Genomic DNA, 17,491 nt, shown 5'->3' with positions numbered 1-17,491 from the left:
ACTCGAACTTGCACTGTTTATGGTGTCGCACGTTCACTTTTCTTTGATTTTAAACACTAGAATATTTCTGTACAACAACTAGTATTCAACCTGCAATTTGGTGACTAACATGGTGCATTGTATTCAATACCCCCTTGTATAAAATAAGCACTTCTGTAGTTGTATCTTTAAGCTTGCGAGGGGTGGGGTGGGGGTGGGGGTGGGGCAGCCTTTGTACTGAGAAGCAATGAGGGAGCATTTCTTTATATTGTGTAAAAAGAAAACAGATTTGTATACTAAGAACATTTGTCTAAAAGTTGTTTTGAAATAAAAAGTAAAAATGCACTTAGCATGTCCTTCCTGCGATGGGAAAAAATAGTCCTTCTCTCTACACCTTGGGCTGGCTTATCTCCCTGGATAAATGTCCCACTGCACTGTGTTTTATGCTGACTGTACCTTCCACTTAAGTAAATGGTTCTGAATTACTTGACTTCATTCAGCTTGAAATAGTAAAACTCCCATTGTAAGTTACAGTCCTATGTGTTATTGCTTCGGGGCAAGTCCTACATAAATCTTTGGGACTCCCGAGTTAACAGGGATAGGATTGTTGGTTTCCTTCATATGGTCATGCAGTTACAGCTTCTGGAGTACTGAATCAAAATTCTAGTACTCCTTTCTCTTACTCTGGGTAACAATATTCAGTGTAAGTTAGAATCATCATGCTATAGCTCTGAAGTCTATGTGAGTTTTCTGCATCTGAACGATTAATTGCATCCAGTAGTATGTCGATGATTTCCTTGAACTTAACATAGCTATCCCTTTGCAACACTCCCATGTCCTAGGATCTAACCGCATAAGGAGCCAATCTGTAGGTTCTGTCAACATGGTGAACCAAATTTTAATAGCTCAGATGTGTGTGTTTTAACAGCTATCAAGTGTGCCATGGTGGAAGGCAACCCATGTAGGGTTGGAATCAGGAGTAACCCTTCACATTTTATTTTTTTTAAGCATTAATACCTGGCCATTCCTTTAATTCTGATGAAAAAGCAGCAGCAGAGCTTCACTCCAGAACATGTGCCATTCCAGATGAGGACCAACACTGGTTTACTGCTAAAACTTTCCCCATTCCTTGAGGGCATTTGCCCCCAAAGGTTCTGTTTGCCGTAGACAATAGGACAGCTCAAGAGGAGCATAAAGTCAATGCAGGGCCCCACAAGGGGGTTTTCTCTAAAGTTGTCAGAATAAGCACACTTTTTTAAAAAAGCATGACTACCATGAATAGCTTTGTCTTCCAGGTTCATTACACTATGTATATAATACTGTCTTGCATGCCAATTTACTTCATCGGTATGAGCTAAGATGGTTTTTCTAGATAGTTTTAAAATCTTCTCTTGTACATACTCCTCTGCAGCTTTAGCTGAGACCCAACTAACTTTCATCACAGTTACGTATTTACTGTTTTCTATGTGAGATACTCAAGTAATGCTTATTGGTGGGTAACTATATAAATTTCCCTTAGTGGAGCAGAAGAAGAACTTCTGAAGGAACTATTCCAGTGGTGTTAGAATGGTGCTGTAGGGATCTTTTTGAAATATACTTGAGAAACTTAGACAGTAGCTGCTTGTTCACCTTCTAAGGCGACATTTGTGTCCAGGCACACTTAGCATGGAGGGGCCACATTAAGCAGCGAGGTGCTGCTGTAAGCCTCCTGTACTATCTACAACCTTGTGTGATAAGGTCCTAAATTGTACTGGGAGCCTACCCTTCTGTAGCAGGCTGTGCACAGTTGCCATGAGTATGTGGGATGGAGCTGTGTGACTGGGGGATAGGACTAAAGGCAGAGCTCCTTGGGACTTGTGTTGCCCCTTCGTGCAACCAATTGCTCAATAGGGCTACTGCAACTGTAGGTAACCTTTGTGCCTCTAGATGTTCCTGAACTGCAACTCCCATCATCCCTGGCAGTTGCTAAAGGGGACTGATGGGATCTGTGGTTCAGCAACATCAGGGAGCCAAAGTACTCCACACCTGTTCACTTTTGAATAAAACATAGCAGTATACTCACCCCATTGTAATTTTTTACCTGTTTCTTGGAAATTGCACCATCAGTGGGGAGTAATGTTTAATCAAAGGCCGTACCATTTTAAACTTAATATATTTTTTATTCTTTGTAAATACAATGAGTACAACCTTAACTTCACAAATCAGTTAATCCATTTTTGTACAAGAGAAGTTTTACTCATTCTATGATACTTCAAGTGCTGGTTCTCCTTTCTCAGTGCTAGTTCCTAAAACAAATAAAAACTTGAAAAGTACAGCAGTTATCTTTTAATTCCCCCCTACATTTCCATAAGTGTATTTTCATCAAATTAAGCAGCTCATAATATGTGTGTTTTGTGAGGAGTGGTGAGAGAGAGAGAGGCTTTTATTAGAACCTGGACTTTTCTAAAAAGCCGCTAGAGTATTAGGTTTGTATTGATCAACCATCCTTTTCTTTCATTGTAAGACGGTTCAAAACTGTTTTTATTATAAGTCAGGTACCTTTTTTGCACATCTCACTGACAAAGAGTTTGACCACCGTTGCCTTTGGTTTCAGCACTATGCCAGTGGGACAGCTATTAGTTTGCTGTATCAATCCTCTCCTTTTTCTTTTATTTGGTTTTGCTGTTTAGTCTTCGCTTAACATGCATTTTTTAAAAAGAAAAGAAAAAAAACTTTTTATTTAAAGCTCTTTTGTCTGAGATGGTAATCCGAACTGAAATGTTGGCCAGACTTAGACGTGAAGTCCACCCCTTCGTGGTGTTTTTTTTAACAAGGAGGCATAGCCTATTGAATTCAAAAGGTATTTGCTGGCGTACTTCTTAAAAATCCATGATGAAGGCCACTTTTATTATTACGTTACAGATGAAGCAAATGTTTCTATAACCTGGTATTCAGTGTTGCCTCTCATATAAAAAGCATTCACTTAAACAAGCTACTTTAAAAAAAACAAAAACCATTTTTGAAGGCCACCTCATGACACATGACGACAGAACAATGTTTGGTTACCCCATTTTTCAAAGTATGAAGAAACAACAACCCTAAAGGACCTTCTTCTTTACCTTGTCACATCTGCCAACTAAATGGCAGACTAGCACAGCCTTTGTTAACTATGAATGACAACTGAATTGGCTCCACTGGGAGAAGCAGCAGCCAAGTTCATTCTACAGCAGGTTTTTCCGTGGAGCACAGTATTTCCCCACCCACATCCCCAAGGACTTAAAGTTGCTCTGTTAAAGGCTGCAAAACCATATCTATTGGGTGTATTTTGTCACTAGGTTAAAACGTTTCCAGGCTCCAGCTTCTTGTAGAGTTTGTTAGCTGAGGCTTGCTCTCCATTGATCAAGAAGTTCTTCAGAAATGGTGACCCTGATCATTCTCATTTGCTCCCCCCCAGGTCAGTCTAGATGTCACTGGATTTGTACATATCTGAAAGCAGTCTTGTGATTGGCACATTCCCAATGGTTTTTTTGAAAAATACTTCTTCTATCGTGGAGGGACTAATCGAACGTAAAGCTGGCAAAAGCAACAAGAGTTTCCCGAAGCGACAGGGCTGTGTGGGGTATCTGGAAGGCAAGCATGAGAGTTATTGCTATGGATATAAATAACACTCATAATATTTTTTATGCTGTTGATTGCCTTTGTGAAAGCCAACAATCAAAATTCCAACAAAATAGTATACTTTAAGAAATCTGAATGTGGTAAAGTGCAAAGGTGGACAGACTTCAGGCTTGTAGAATCTACTTTTTTTTTTTTTTTACTAGAAATCAATCAGACTAATGTACACAATAGTAACTCATGGGATAGATACACATTAGAATTACACTTATGGGCACCTCTGAACACACGATCAGTCCAGAAATTTGCAGTACCAGAACTGCTTCCCAGTCTTTTCTGCCCACAATGCCATTCCAGTATTCTGTCCCCCTTCTTTGTTTCAGCAGCCTAATGAGAGGAGGGCTTTTTGCTGTTGATATCAGAAAATTGGGAATTGGAAACCCTTGCCAACCTACTACAAATGCCAGAGATCTTCCAGTAGATTTCAATTTATCTGCTGCCCACTGCTGGTATAGTGGATGGAGTGAATGCTGGACTGGCTCAGATCTCTGCACAGCCATGAGGTCCTCCCATTTGAAATCAGTGGGATTGGTTACCTGCAGAACTGTAGCTTGATTCTACACTTTGATGATGTAACATGCCCCCCCCCACCACAAAAAAATCAGTCAAAATTCTAAAAATATTAATTTTCACCCATGAAAGCATTCCAAAACTCAACAAGGTTGAAATTCCAGGCTAAAGCCAGCTCTCATTCACACAACAGATTAAAAGCCACTTCACAGAAGCAAAGTGTCTTAAAAATGCTAATACAGTTGTACCTTGCAAGTCGAACAGAATCCGTTCCGGAAGTCCGTTCGACTTCTAAAACATTCGGAAACCAAAGCGTGGCTTCGGATTGGCTGCAGGAAGCTCTTGCAGCCAATCGGAAGCCTCGGAAGCCCCATTGGACATTCGGCTTCCAAAATAGTTCGCAGACCGGAACAGTCACTTCTGGGTTTGTGGCGTTCGGGAGCCAAAATGTTTGGCTTGCAAGGCGTTCAGGATCCAAGGTACAACTGAAATCCGATTGTGAAGAGAGAGAAGCTTTCTGTGCTGTTGTTGTTTTAAATTCATTTTGTTTCTCATTAAACATTACGCCCTTTATTTCTCTTCCCCCTTTCATCTGAATTATTTGCCTGGGATGAATAAACTTACTGCAGATACAGCAAATTAAGAGCTTGGGGGAAAAAATGTATTCAAATCTAGTGTCCTCACCTAGTATGAATGTAGCTGTTCAGGGTGAGCTGAGCTTCATCTTGAAGAGCTGCAATGGCTGCAGCATTTCTAAAACTTCTGAGTTCAGAACCGCTATGCGTAGGTACTGAAAAGCAGATTGACCACTCTTCACTTATTAATCAGAACAGTCAATATTAACTCGATGCCAACTAATGTTACACTTCACCACTTAACTCCATAGCACCACCTACAAGCATGAAGGCACATCTTGGTGATTCCATTTCACTGCTTATGGCATTCTAGAATTTCAGTTTGTCAACATGTGTCCCACCCTGAAAGCTCCCGCAAATTTTAATAAGTGTAAAGCAGTGTCACATTTTCAGTTAGCAGCATTAAACAGATGAGACCAACACTGTTACTTGTTTTCATTTCAACCTCCAATGGCCAACCAAATAAAAACCTTGCGGACTTCCTTTGACAAGATACTCAGGCTTGGGCCTTGGTGAACATTAAAGGGCTGAGAATATACTGGAATTCATCTTCGAATGTTTATTCTCACCAAATATGGTGTGTGGAAGGCAGCATTTAGATGGCCAGTCTTGGTCAATCATAAAAAGTTCACAATAGGATGAAAAGGGAGACATGACTCTTAAGTATGATGGACCCAAGCTATTGAGGGTTTTATAGGTCTGCCCCCAGTAGTCTCTGCAATACAAAATTGCTCAGACTCATCAAGATACCAATATGCTAAATTCTTCAGCAACTGAGAAGACAATTGCTTTCCTGAAAAAAAACCCTGTAATCCATGGAATTTTAGAAGAGCCCATCTCAAGGAACAAGGATTGGTACTAATTTTATATTGGAATTTTCTGGGTGTCCCAGTTGAGAAGTGGCTCTGCCCTTCAGCCCACATCATTAATCTATGATGTTCGTTGTAATCTGCTATTGGAGGTAGGATACTTGGCCACTGCACAGCCTACTGATAGATGCCCAAAAGGCTATTTTTATATTCCCCTTACCAGCTTTAAAAGTGACGATGCATTTGAGACAGGCAAATTCTGTAGCATCTAACCGAAGCTGTCTAAATCTAGCCACAACCTCTTGTAAAGCCTGTATTTCTGAGATAATCTTATTCAGCTTTTGAGAATCTGTGTTGTCTCCATTCATTCCTGGAACACAAACATGTGAAATAAATACACTAATAGGTCATCTGAATGTATTTTATGGATTGATTTCTGCAAAAAATAAAAATAAAAATCACATGTATCAATAGCTATTCCATTGTTACATTGAGATCCGCTTCAACACAAAACTAACTATAATGTAGGAAAGTTAGTATGAAATCTTCTGTTGGATGATAACAAACACAGTAATTTGCATTTAAATGACAATGCAAGCAGTCGTGAATGCAACAAAACAACATTATTTGCATTTAAATATAGATTTATAAATGACAGGTATACTCTATTGTTCGGAAGGGATTTGTTATTCTTTACATGTTGTCCTTTTTTTCAGTAATGTATTTTTATGGTAATTTCTATAACAAAGTCATTAAATTGTGCAATTCTTACCAGATACAGCCAGTAGAGTGTTAGCATCAACTGGAATGGCCCATTGTGCTATTCCTAGAACAAACAGTTCCCTCCAAGCATCTTCCAAAAGCATCAGCTGTCATACAATAGAGGTACGATATAACATGGTGTATAATTTATAGATTGATAAACAATTTCACTATGTAAATTTCTGTTGTTTTAGAAATGGCTTTTAAATGCCTGCGCTGTTTTCTCCCATCCCCACTCCTGCCGGGGACATTTTAGTTCTCGCTTTCTCATCTTGATTAAGAGCATCCATGGATATTATAAAACGCCACCTATTTAATGCTGGGGTGCTGCTTGAAAGGTATGGCTTCAGCTGTAAGGTACTGCATAAAACCAAAAATACACGAAGCTCTTCTTGCACTCCACATGTGAAAGTTGCACAAAAGCGCTACTCTTTATATAAAATGAACATTGTCCATCCAGGCTATTTTCTTTCTTCCATCACTGAAAATATTGGGGGGTGGGGAGGAGACACACCTATTTTTCAGACTGAATTTGACTTCCACAATCAAGCATCCTCTTTGTTTTTGCAACCTTCTTATAGTCATTTGTCCCAATGTAATGTAATAAATTGATCTGGTTAGGGAAGCAAATGACTATTATTATTATAATTTTTATTATAATTTGTATAGAGTTTGCAGATAATCATTTCTCCTTGGGTTTGTTTAGGTAGCCGCATGTGGTTCCAGGTACCTTCTTCTCTCTCCAGGACAGGCCTGGCCCATTGGGCTAAAGCAGTTGCGTGGATTGCACAGGTAGTGCTGGTGTTACACAAGTCTTTTGTCAGTATAGCTCCACACAAAGCTTGTCAAATACTGGACAAAAGGGACCAGAAGACATTGTAATTAATTGGGCCTCCTGCATCCCTTGGTGCTGTTCTCCCTACTCTACAATAGGGCTGTCTGGAATTTCCTGGACATAAGCCCCCCTTAAGCAGCATCCGGTTGGGAAACCGCTGAAATTTCCAGGAAAATCCAGACGTATGGCAGCCCATGCCGGCACACAACAACTTTTGTGTAAGGTTACCAGATGTCACCGTTTCCCGGGGACAGTCCCTGGATTTAGAAATCAGTCCCCTGACCAAATCCATCTATTTAGTAGGAAGTTGAAAAGTGTCCCCAGATTCACTGGAAAGAATCTGGTAACTTTATTTTTGTGTCCACATTTTCACTTTCTGAGATATGGCAACCCTACTATGGTTTCACTGACAACCACTTCTATGGATAATGATGGTATTCAGCCACCAGGTGGTGGTAATGTTAGCTAACCTGCTACAAAGCTGCTCAGCTGTGTATGAAGCCCCACCCCATTCTCCACTGGTCAGGAGAAGGCCAAAACTCACAAGTTTCCCAGCCTTGGGGAGGCAAGATTATCCAGAGGTGACCTTCCTATCTGACTTTGAGATTCCTGATAGCCCCTTGGGACTCAAAATTTGACAACCTTCCCATATTGACAAAGTTGATCTCCAGTGTTTTGAGGACCAGTCACTCTGCTGGCCCAAAATATTTTGCTGTCTGGGGCAAAGGAGAAGACAGACACTGCATTCCTGTTCCACATACAGAATCCAATTGGACAGGCAGCTGAATTGTACTTTGGCACTGAAGATGCCACAGCATCTTCCCCCATAGCTGAGTGCAGCATCTATGATAATAGGAGGTGTGCAGTAGGCAGGTAAAGTCTTTGCTGTTCTCAAGTTAAGGTGCAAATGACTAAGTTAAAAACAACAGAATAATTTAAGTATAAAGAACAGCTTCTTTGTTTTCTGTCTCCTTCATTACTGACTGTGATTATTGGACCTATGACTTGCATTTGATGTAAGTGGGAGGACAGCAGAAGAAAAATGTCTAAACAAAAATCCACAGTTCAGAATTTTGGGTAAGCCGAAACTTTGCAACTCACAGTCTGGTCTATAAAGCCCAGAGAGGATAATGGTGCAGTTAATGAAATCCTTGGGCTTTAAAAGAGGGATTAATTTCATGTAACAATTCATGCAACTTGCCTTTAATTTTGAATGTTAGATATGCAGCCAGTTCATTTAAAATGACAGGATAATCTGATTCCTGACATGGATAATAGGCCTATTTTACAGAGATCTGTTCAGTGATCACTTTAATCTGCACTAAGCCATTCCTTGTATATTGATGGGACTCTCATTTCTGAGAAAGTTTCTTCCCCCTTTACTTTTCTAGGTCTCAGTTCCTCAATTAGTATGTGCTTTGGAGAAAGTTCTGTGGTAAAGCAAACGAAGCCTTGCCTTAATTAGAAGTCACCCATGCTGGTGGCAGGGCATTTGCACTGGAAGGAAGAATGTGGAGGATGGGGTGTTGCAACTAATTTAATTAGGGGAATACGTAGTCTTTTCCATAAGGCAGGAAGAAGCAGAGAGATGATTGCTTGCTTTAAGGTAAGCACCATTTTAATTCAACGGGAGTAGGCATAGTTAGGATTGCTAATGCTCTTATTGCTCACATCCAATTTAAGTTGACATAGTTTAAAACAAGTCAGGTTTTTGGGAGGTGAGGGAGGGGGAATATAACTATCAAAAAAAATATAAATTAGCTAAGTGCTGTGGACCCCCTGTTTTTCAAAAGCCAAGCCATGGACCCCCTACTTTTGAAATCTCTGGTAGTTTTTGTTATGTGAATGGTGCCATGGACCGCCCTGGGTGGGTTACATGGTCCCCCTTGGGTCCTTGGACCACCAATTGAGAACCACTGGCTTTGAGAAACATAGTCCACTCCTATACCAATCTGAATCAATGTAGCTGAAGCCCTGATGCAAGTAGTTTTGCCTAAGTTCTGTTGACATCAGTGGGAGAAGGGAGGCACATGACTAACTAGAGTTCCACTGATTTCAACAGTGCATGAGTGTAACACCACCACAGTTCTGATGCTTAGGGGCTCCAACACATATACTCTGCCTTGAGTGCACAGGGCACCACTGAACTCTTGCTCCAACAGATCACATGGAGAAGCCAGTTGTATTAAATGTTAGCTCCATGTTGCTAACATGGTTTCTGCATTTCCAGATGCTCTTTCTGGAGCCACCTTTGGTATGCAATTCTCAGCAGTCCTGCATACCCCCACCTGGAGGAATCATCTCAAAAAAATAAAAAACAATGACACCTTCATGCAATCCCCATTGAGTTGGCAGTCTGCTGGAGGCCCCACACCTTCCTGCAAGGGTTCATGTGGGAGTTTTTGCCAACCAAGTTGGTTTTGGGGTGGCGATGGAATGTGCTAACATCAATAAACTGCAAGCATTACCCAATCAGTTTGATTAACTCTTATGGCCTTGTTGAAGATTTTAAAATGAACACCCCTGAACTAAGACATGAAGCAAGACTAGGGTTGCCATATTTCAGCGATTATCTGGACAGAGCTTTTTTTTTAGTTTTGGCAAAACTGCAAAAAATAAAATAAAATGCCGTTTTTGAGCTGCCAACATGGGCTGCTGTATGTCCAGATTTTCCTGCACATTTAACCAATTTTCGCCTGGACACTGCTGCTGATTCTGTATATGTCCGGGAAGTTCCAGACATCTGGCAACCCTAAGCGAGGCTTTCTCTTTCACCTTCCATGGAGGCTTGCCAAGACTTGCCCCCCACATAAAACTGTAGAGAATAGGCAAGTGGCATTGGCAGAGACTTATAACTGTGTTTGGTAACCTTTTGTGATAATGATTGCCTTTGTTTTCAGTTATGCTATGACTTTGACTATTCCACCCCCATTGTTCTGAATGTTGTACCCGCCTAACCCTTTACAAATAAATCCAGTCTAATTCCCTACTAAAAGCCAGGAATATTAACCACAAACTCCAACCAAGCAACTCACTGCAGTACATGGTGTGCTACAGAGAAAGAGCAGGTGCTCTGCAGAAGGGGTTTTGCTCAGCAATCAACTGCAGGTTCTAACCACAATGGTTTTGCTTGGCCTCCACTGTCAGAGGCATTATGCTTCTGAATACTGGTTGCTGGAGACCGTAGCAGCAGCGGATGGTGCTATTCTGCTTAGGTTCTGCTTGCCGGTGTCTCGCAGGCATCCAGTTGGCCACTGTGAGAACAGGATGGTGGACTAGATGGACTGCTGCCCTGATCCACTAGGCTCATCTTATATAATTAAGTAAGCCAAGACCAGAAGGCAACTGAAAAGGAACCTTTTAAATTATACTGGATGAAGTATATGTTTTAATCCATCACTTGGCTAACAACAGCACTGATAATCACATGGTCTAAATCAATCCTGAGCAATCAGCTTAAGAGAAATGTTGTCATTTCCTCTCCCCCCCCCCCAATTCCATATAAATCTTACCTGATCTTGTAATGATAGAGTAGAAAAAGCAGGGACACTTTTAGCCCATTTGATGCTCATGAAGAGAAGCCTTGCCGCAGACTCACAAACAGATTCAGTAGCCACTTCGTAGAGATACATGGGAGTGCCACTGACTTCGTGTGGGTACTAAAATTTAAAGGTTGCATGAAAAATATTTCAGAAGGTAATAGGCATGAGCTTATGTTTGACAAAGAGCTGCTTATTTAATTAAGTACTTGATTATTGAATCTGGGTCTTACAAAGGAGGGTATCAGCAAAACAAAAGAAAGAAGAAAAATGGTAGGGGGAGATTTTAGGAACCACTGGCTTAACCAACTATCTTAAGATATGCCCCCCCCAAGCTGATTTACATAGATACTCAAATTTGGTAGGGTGAGTGGTAAATATTTTGTTTGGTTTGGACAAGTATCAAGGCAATACACAATTAAAAGTCAAACTGAAGAACTGAATATGTGCTAAAATGGCACCACATCCTTCCTGCCTTTCACACTTCATGCATAGTAAGTGGATCCTGTATTTAGGAAGGTTGATGCTCAGACTAAATCTACACGTGCAACAGAATGAAGTTTTAGTAGAATATACTTTACCATTCCAGACTATAGGTGAAGGGTGTTTTAAAATGCTTCCTGACATAACATTCTCCCTGTAAGTAAAAAACTAGCACAGTCAGAGGAAGGACCATGCTGGATTTTCTGTCCCTGATGTGCTCATTTTCCTCTTGCAAGGGGATTTATTTTTCTTATGTGGTGAAGCATTCAAAAATGTACCCCTTCTCTTATTCTGCTGCATATGTAGTCCAGACCTCAGAGATGAATTTGGGCGAAAATGGGCAGTTATGGATTACAGGGGGGGAACATTATGGTGTTTGAGGGAAATGTCCGTAACCATCATTTCAGCAATAAGTATTATGTGAGTACTTCCAATTTCTGGATTCCACTGTCAATACTGTAACAGTTTAAAACTGGTCAGAATAAAACCGGGACATCCTGACATATTTGTAAAACTCCGTTTCTCAAAGCAAGGTAATTCAGGTTTGATGTCTTATAATGCTTCCCATGAAGGCACACGGGGCCACCATCTTGGTGAAGCTGAGCAGATCTGAGTCTCATGGGTGCCTGGATTGGGGAGCACCTGACAACCGCTTGCATTCCATGACAAGAAGAGAGGTGGAATATAAATGCAAGAGAATAAATGTCTCCCTCAGAAATAAGGCACTCACTGACTGAAACATTTTTACTGCAAGGTAAAATGTTTTTGTTCACCACGGACTTTGCTATCTGATGAATCTTAAGCATTCCACTGACAGCTTGATTGAACTTGATTCTAAATGCAATTGTATATGTTATGATACACAGCATCTTGAAATGTTTTGTGATATGTAGCACCTTGAAATGCTCACATGGCAGGCAGCAAATTATTTTTTTAAATCCCAGCCAATAGTGTTGGGGGCTGATTCAGATTGGGACCACAGCAAGAGGCAAAAGATTTAAGCCCCCCTAGCCCTTGCCCTTGGTCCCATTACAGGTTGTGCCCCCTTTTATGCCCCCCCCAAACCTAATTGGCATGTCATCTATCCTGGTTCTCAGTCCTGACTCAGTCAGTGAGGGATGTTGATTTAACTTGGTAAGAAGGTGGAACTTTCCCCCTCTCCTCCTCCAGGTCCCCCAGGAAATTGGTTCTCGCAGGGTCAGGAAAACCCCCAGAATAGAACGCAGGGGGGTAGTGGTGGGATTCTCTCTTGCAAGCTGATATAATATACGTTTGTAATAGTGGTACCTTTAATTCCACGCCCTATGCCTGGGCTGGAGCCCCTAGCAACAAGTTTGCAGCAGTGCCATCATGTGAAACTATTCCTCCATACATTAGTGGGTGGAAACTGAGCATGACAATCGTATGGTTTAACAATTTTAATGATGGGTTCATATTGATTTTAAAGGTTTTTACATTGCTGTACACCACCCTGATCTTTTGTGAGAGGATGGCGTATAAACACTTTAATTAAATACAGTCAATGAATAAGTAGTAAGAATGGAGGCCACCCATCTGTGCTCCATCCTAAAGGCATTCTGATGACTTTGGAACTATCTGGCAATTTGGAACACCTACCAGGCTAACTACTAGCATTGAAAAGGAACCAATATGCAGTATGGTTCATATAGCTTGACCAATTTACTCCCACATGGTGCACCAGACATGTCAATCATTTAACTTTGAAATATGCATAATATTTTAAGACATACGGTACAAAATTTACTATTGATTTAGGCTGCCATCCTGAAGAGGCTTCCGAGGAAGTAAACACCACTGAGACTTCCTTCATTTTTACTCCAATGCATTGTGCAAAAGTCTTGCTTTCACAAATAAAGCATCATTAATTTACCAGGAAGTAATTGCTACACAAGCCAAATGAAGAGGAATCAGATTGAGGAGGCCTCATTCCATACCAATATCACAAGGTCTGGTTTCTTTTTCTAAAGTCTCTCAGGATAATGATGCATTTCCCCTGAATCAAGAAGGAGGAGGAGCTGACCTTTGGAGTTGGTTGAGCCAGACCCACCAAGGTCTGCCTTTCAGATGTTGTAGAAACTGCAGCCAGTTCTAGATTGTGAGGTTCCAGCTGAGTAACAGCAGTGAAGAAAGCTGGGGCAGGTAGAGCTGCAGAAGGGAAATGTGGCGTGGCTCCATTATCCTCCTTGTGTCCTCTGAAATACAGAGCGACTTGTTTCCTTATTGTGGAAGTTCTTGGTCCCCTTTCATGTTGAACAGCTGAGAATAAAAACCTGCATTAGCATGCTACTTGGAATTTGAAAATAAAAAAAATTTCGAAGCCCACTGAAAACTTCTAATGGGATTAACTTGCTGTGTGATACATCTCTAATCATATATAAAGACGCTAAACTCTGGTGGTTGTTTGCTATATTGAAGCACCACTTCACTATTTGTTGACTTGCTGTGATGTCATGACATGCTCATATATGTTCTAATTCTTGAGAGTGAAGAGCAATTGAATACATGGTATAACTTCTGTGAGGAAAGTGAAACGTTAATTTGGCCAGGAAGGAAACTCATACAGCAATTCTATGTTGAGGGAAAGAAATAATGTGTTAGACAAGGGATCTTTACAGAATTAAAGATGTGGAATGAGGGGGAAGGAATAAAGAGTTTGTTTTAGGGTAGGAGCTGAATTTCATCTAGTAATGTGAACTAACTGATCAAATATTCAGCATCAAATCCCCAGTGATATTGAACTATTTAAAATTATGACTAAGGGAGAATCCAAATATTCAGTGACCACATGAAACATAAAAAGCATAAAGAGACAAACACTTGCTGCTTACAAGACTGAATAACTGTCAAATTAAGCAGCCTCACTAGTATTCAAAGGTAAATGAACATAATTCCAATATAGACAACCACAACCACAACAGGAATATCACTAAAGAAAATGGACAGCTTTCCTTTTTGGGTAGTCAGTATTCAAATATATATTGATTATTGTCACTTTGATATGAGCAGCAGAGAATCTCTTATTTTTGTAGCTCTAATTCAAATTAATTGCCCGACACAGGGGAAAGTAAAGCATCCTAGCCCCATTTTAGAGCATGGAGAAAAGAAGTGTTTGATTACCAGGACAACTTCAGGGAAATGAAGATATTTACTTTCATCTACCAGCAGTGGGGAACATTTGGCCGTCCACAGCTTGCTGAACTGCAACTTGCATCAGCCCCAGGAAGCATGGCCAATGGCCAGGGATGATGGGAGCTGTAATTCAGCAACATCTAGAAGGCCAAAGGTAACCCAAACCTGATCAACACTAATGCAGCAATAATGTAATATCAGTTAGATGATGCTCCTCTAGATGCACAGGTGCATATTGTCCCTGCCAATCTACACCCACTCATTTTCATCAGGCATGGGAAACCTGGGACCTTCCAAATATCTTTGGGCTTCAGCTCCCAGTAGAATGGCCAGCTGTCAGGGCTGATAGGATTTCTAGTCCAATAACATCTGGAGATCCAAAGGCTCCCTATCACTGATTAAGATGCTGGCTCTCCTATGTGCAGCAGCATCTATAACCAATATGCGCATGGGAAAGGCAGATCTTTGGACTGCAGGTAGAAGCATCCAATGCAAACCTGCACTTGCATATGCATACCCTCTGAGTAGCAATCGCTTGCTTGATGGGGCAGCTGGATTTGCTTTATCAGCCAGGATAAGTTGAAATTGTGCCCTGCTGGAAGGATGACTGTTCAGAATCCTGGGACCCTGTCAGTGTAGATATTTAACAGCTTTTGTTTGAGGTTCTTGGGTCCATTTCCTCATATACGATCCTACTGACATACCTGGGAGCTCTTCATTTTTTATTTGTATGCATTCTTTCCATGCATGTCTGCTTGGAAATAAGTCTCACTGAGTTCAGTGATTCTCACTCCCAGGCAAGATTGCATAGGATTGCAGCCTTTAAAAGTGTCATTTAGGATAGCAATCCTTTTCTTCGTTGGTAGTTGTATTTCAAAAGGGTCTGATTGTGGACAGTTACTTGCAAGCCAAAAATATAGGCAGATTAAGAGGTTTAGCTTTATAAAGTGAAAAGATAGTTACTTAGGACAGGTCACAGGAAGAGAATTTTGGGAGACTGTCAATATTGATAGGAACCCTAAGGACAGATCCATTCTCTGAACAATAGTTTTCACAAGCCCATGATATGTTTGCTATCCATTTCTCTCTGGGGTTTTTTTGAGGGGTGGTGGTGAAGGAGAAGGAGGAAGGATGCACAAGTACCGTCTTTGTTCATGTTGACTTCCAAGCATTTCTTCAGCCGACATGCCCTGCATTGATTCCTATGCGTCTTGTCCACTGGGCAGCCTCCCTAAAAAACAGAGACATATTTCTGAAAAGGGGGACAAAACGTGAGTCTCAGTAAGGAAATTCTGAAACAGGAAGGTGTCTGGGGATCCTACTAAGATGTGTAGACCCTTTCTCCCTTCTGCCACTCTCACTTCTTTTTGAACCTGTGCTGGATGATTGCCAGAAAAAGAAGAATGATGCCCTCCCAGGGCTCTATGAAAATTCCCTGGGGAAGAGTAAGCATTAAAGGGGCGTTCTAAAATCTCTATATGGACTTCAGCACCCGGGACAGCTCCCTGGCACTTAGAGCCTTTGACTGATCACGATCCTCCAGCTACCCACCTGCCGCCCTAGAAAGTATCTTCTTCCTCTCGCGTATTCCTCGGTTTCTTGCCCCTTGCTTTTCCCGCAGAGTCATAAATAAATGGTCCCACTGATTTCCACCTAACCGCCAAAGGTAAAGAGCAGGACTTCTGTGTCAAACAACGTGGCTGCCAGAAAAACAAAATAAAAATCCCGGACCTCTTTCTTTCGAGAAATTTCCCTAGAGATTTGGTTTCAGTTGAGCCCTAGGCGTCCAGATCTCAACTGAACCTGACTACTAAATAGACTTTACAGACTGAGGGTGCAGTCCTATAGGATTGCGTGGACACTATGATTAGGATTTGGTGTGCAGAATACATCACCTGCTGAGCTGTGGGTGGGTGTTTGAAATCTGAGGGTTCAGGCTCGGAGGGAGCTGGCATGAACTTGGGGCAGGATCCAACCAAAGCTAAGTGCCGCTAAGTCACCTTTAAGTAGGTTAGATGGAAGCTGCAATCATTATACCTACTTAGTTAGGAGAAAGGCCAAGGGTCCTCAGTGGGACTTACTCCTCAGTAAGCTTTACTCAGACTCCCCTACTAAAATCAATGATGCTTCACTTTCGCTAGATTGTGCCCTCTGATTTCTCAGTCCCCCATTCCCTTTCAAAATCGAGCAAAGGACCAGAAAGGCTAAGCTGCCCGCTGTACTATTTCACTGTAATATCAGATGTATTAGCCTGGGAACATTAATCCAAGCCATCAAAGCTGAACCCACTTTCGTGCATCCCTCAGCTTATTTGTGCAAGGCAGTTGGATACGATGATGTTCTCATTAACGATCACCAAAAGAAACTGTTTTCCTTTATTAAATGCGCTCCAAAGCATCACTTCCCCTACTGCACTCTGTTTCAGGGATGGGGAACCTGTGGCCACCCAGATGTTCCTGGACCATAATGCCCACCATCCCCGAGTAATGGCTATACTGGCTGAGGCTGAACAACATCTGGAGCACCCCACCTGAGCATCCCCATCCCTGGTATACTGGAATCCCTTCATTACTTGGCTCAAAACAAGGCTTACTCCTATTGCAACCCAAGAGAACAGCCATAGGAACAGAGGCAGTTGCATTAGACTGTGCCAGACCACAGGTTCGTCTAGCTTTGTCCAGAGTGCCCGGCAGCTGCTTTCCTGTTTCAGGCAGGACCTTCCTGAAGACACCAGGAATTGCGCCTGGGATTTTCTATGGGCGAGGCCGACGCTCTTCCGCTGAGCTACGCTCCCTCCCATCCTCTGGCCAAGCAAGGTCCGATGGATTTTGGCCAGAGTTCTGTGGGAATGTTCTGGGGTGCAGGAGAGGATATATTGACTAATTATATCCTTATCCAACTTGTGCTAACAAGTTCCCAAAATATCAGCAGAGTTTATAGACATTCCCCTTTAAGTACGCAACGGTAACGCTTGCACAGGTTCGCTAGAACCTCTATAATAATTACTCTGGTAATTTCCCCTTTGTTCCCTCTTAAAATACAAGACACGACACAGTCTTTATAAAAGTATAAAAGAGTTTACTCACGTTCTGTTCACAATATGATCCCAGAAGGTAGGCAGGCTTAAAAAGGTTA

General features: G+C 41.5%; 1 protein-coding gene across 3 annotated transcripts in view; it reads right to left on the bottom strand.

The window, feature by feature from the left end:
• Positions 1-82: 82 nt before the first annotated feature.
• Positions 83-17,491, bottom strand: part of NR2E1 (nuclear receptor subfamily 2 group E member 1) — a 34,839-nt gene continuing 17,430 nt past the window's right edge. For 2 of the 3 annotated variants that reach the window (XM_081857307.1, XM_081857306.1), the window contains exons 3-9: positions 15,500-15,587; positions 13,248-13,483; positions 10,697-10,843; positions 6,360-6,456; positions 5,808-5,957; positions 4,828-4,933; positions 83-3,581 (exon numbers count right to left, since the gene is read on the bottom strand). In XM_081857307.1, the coding sequence (XP_081713433.1) occupies positions 3,419-3,581; positions 4,828-4,933; positions 5,808-5,957; positions 6,360-6,456; positions 10,697-10,843; positions 13,248-13,483; positions 15,500-15,587 (987 nt within the window). In that variant the 3' untranslated portion in view covers positions 83-3,418. The remainder of the gene's footprint in view (positions 3,582-4,827; positions 4,934-5,807; positions 5,958-6,359; positions 6,457-10,696; positions 10,844-13,247; positions 13,484-15,499; positions 15,588-17,491) is intronic. The other variant, XM_081857308.1, reaches the window with a different exon arrangement.

The sequence above is a fragment of the Podarcis erhardii genome, assembly GCF_964252035.2.
Source record: "Podarcis erhardii genome assembly, chromosome: 3".
Classification (NCBI taxonomy): domain Eukaryota; kingdom Metazoa; phylum Chordata; class Lepidosauria; order Squamata; family Lacertidae; genus Podarcis; species Podarcis erhardii.
This window is presented reverse-complemented; position numbering and strand designations above follow the sequence as displayed.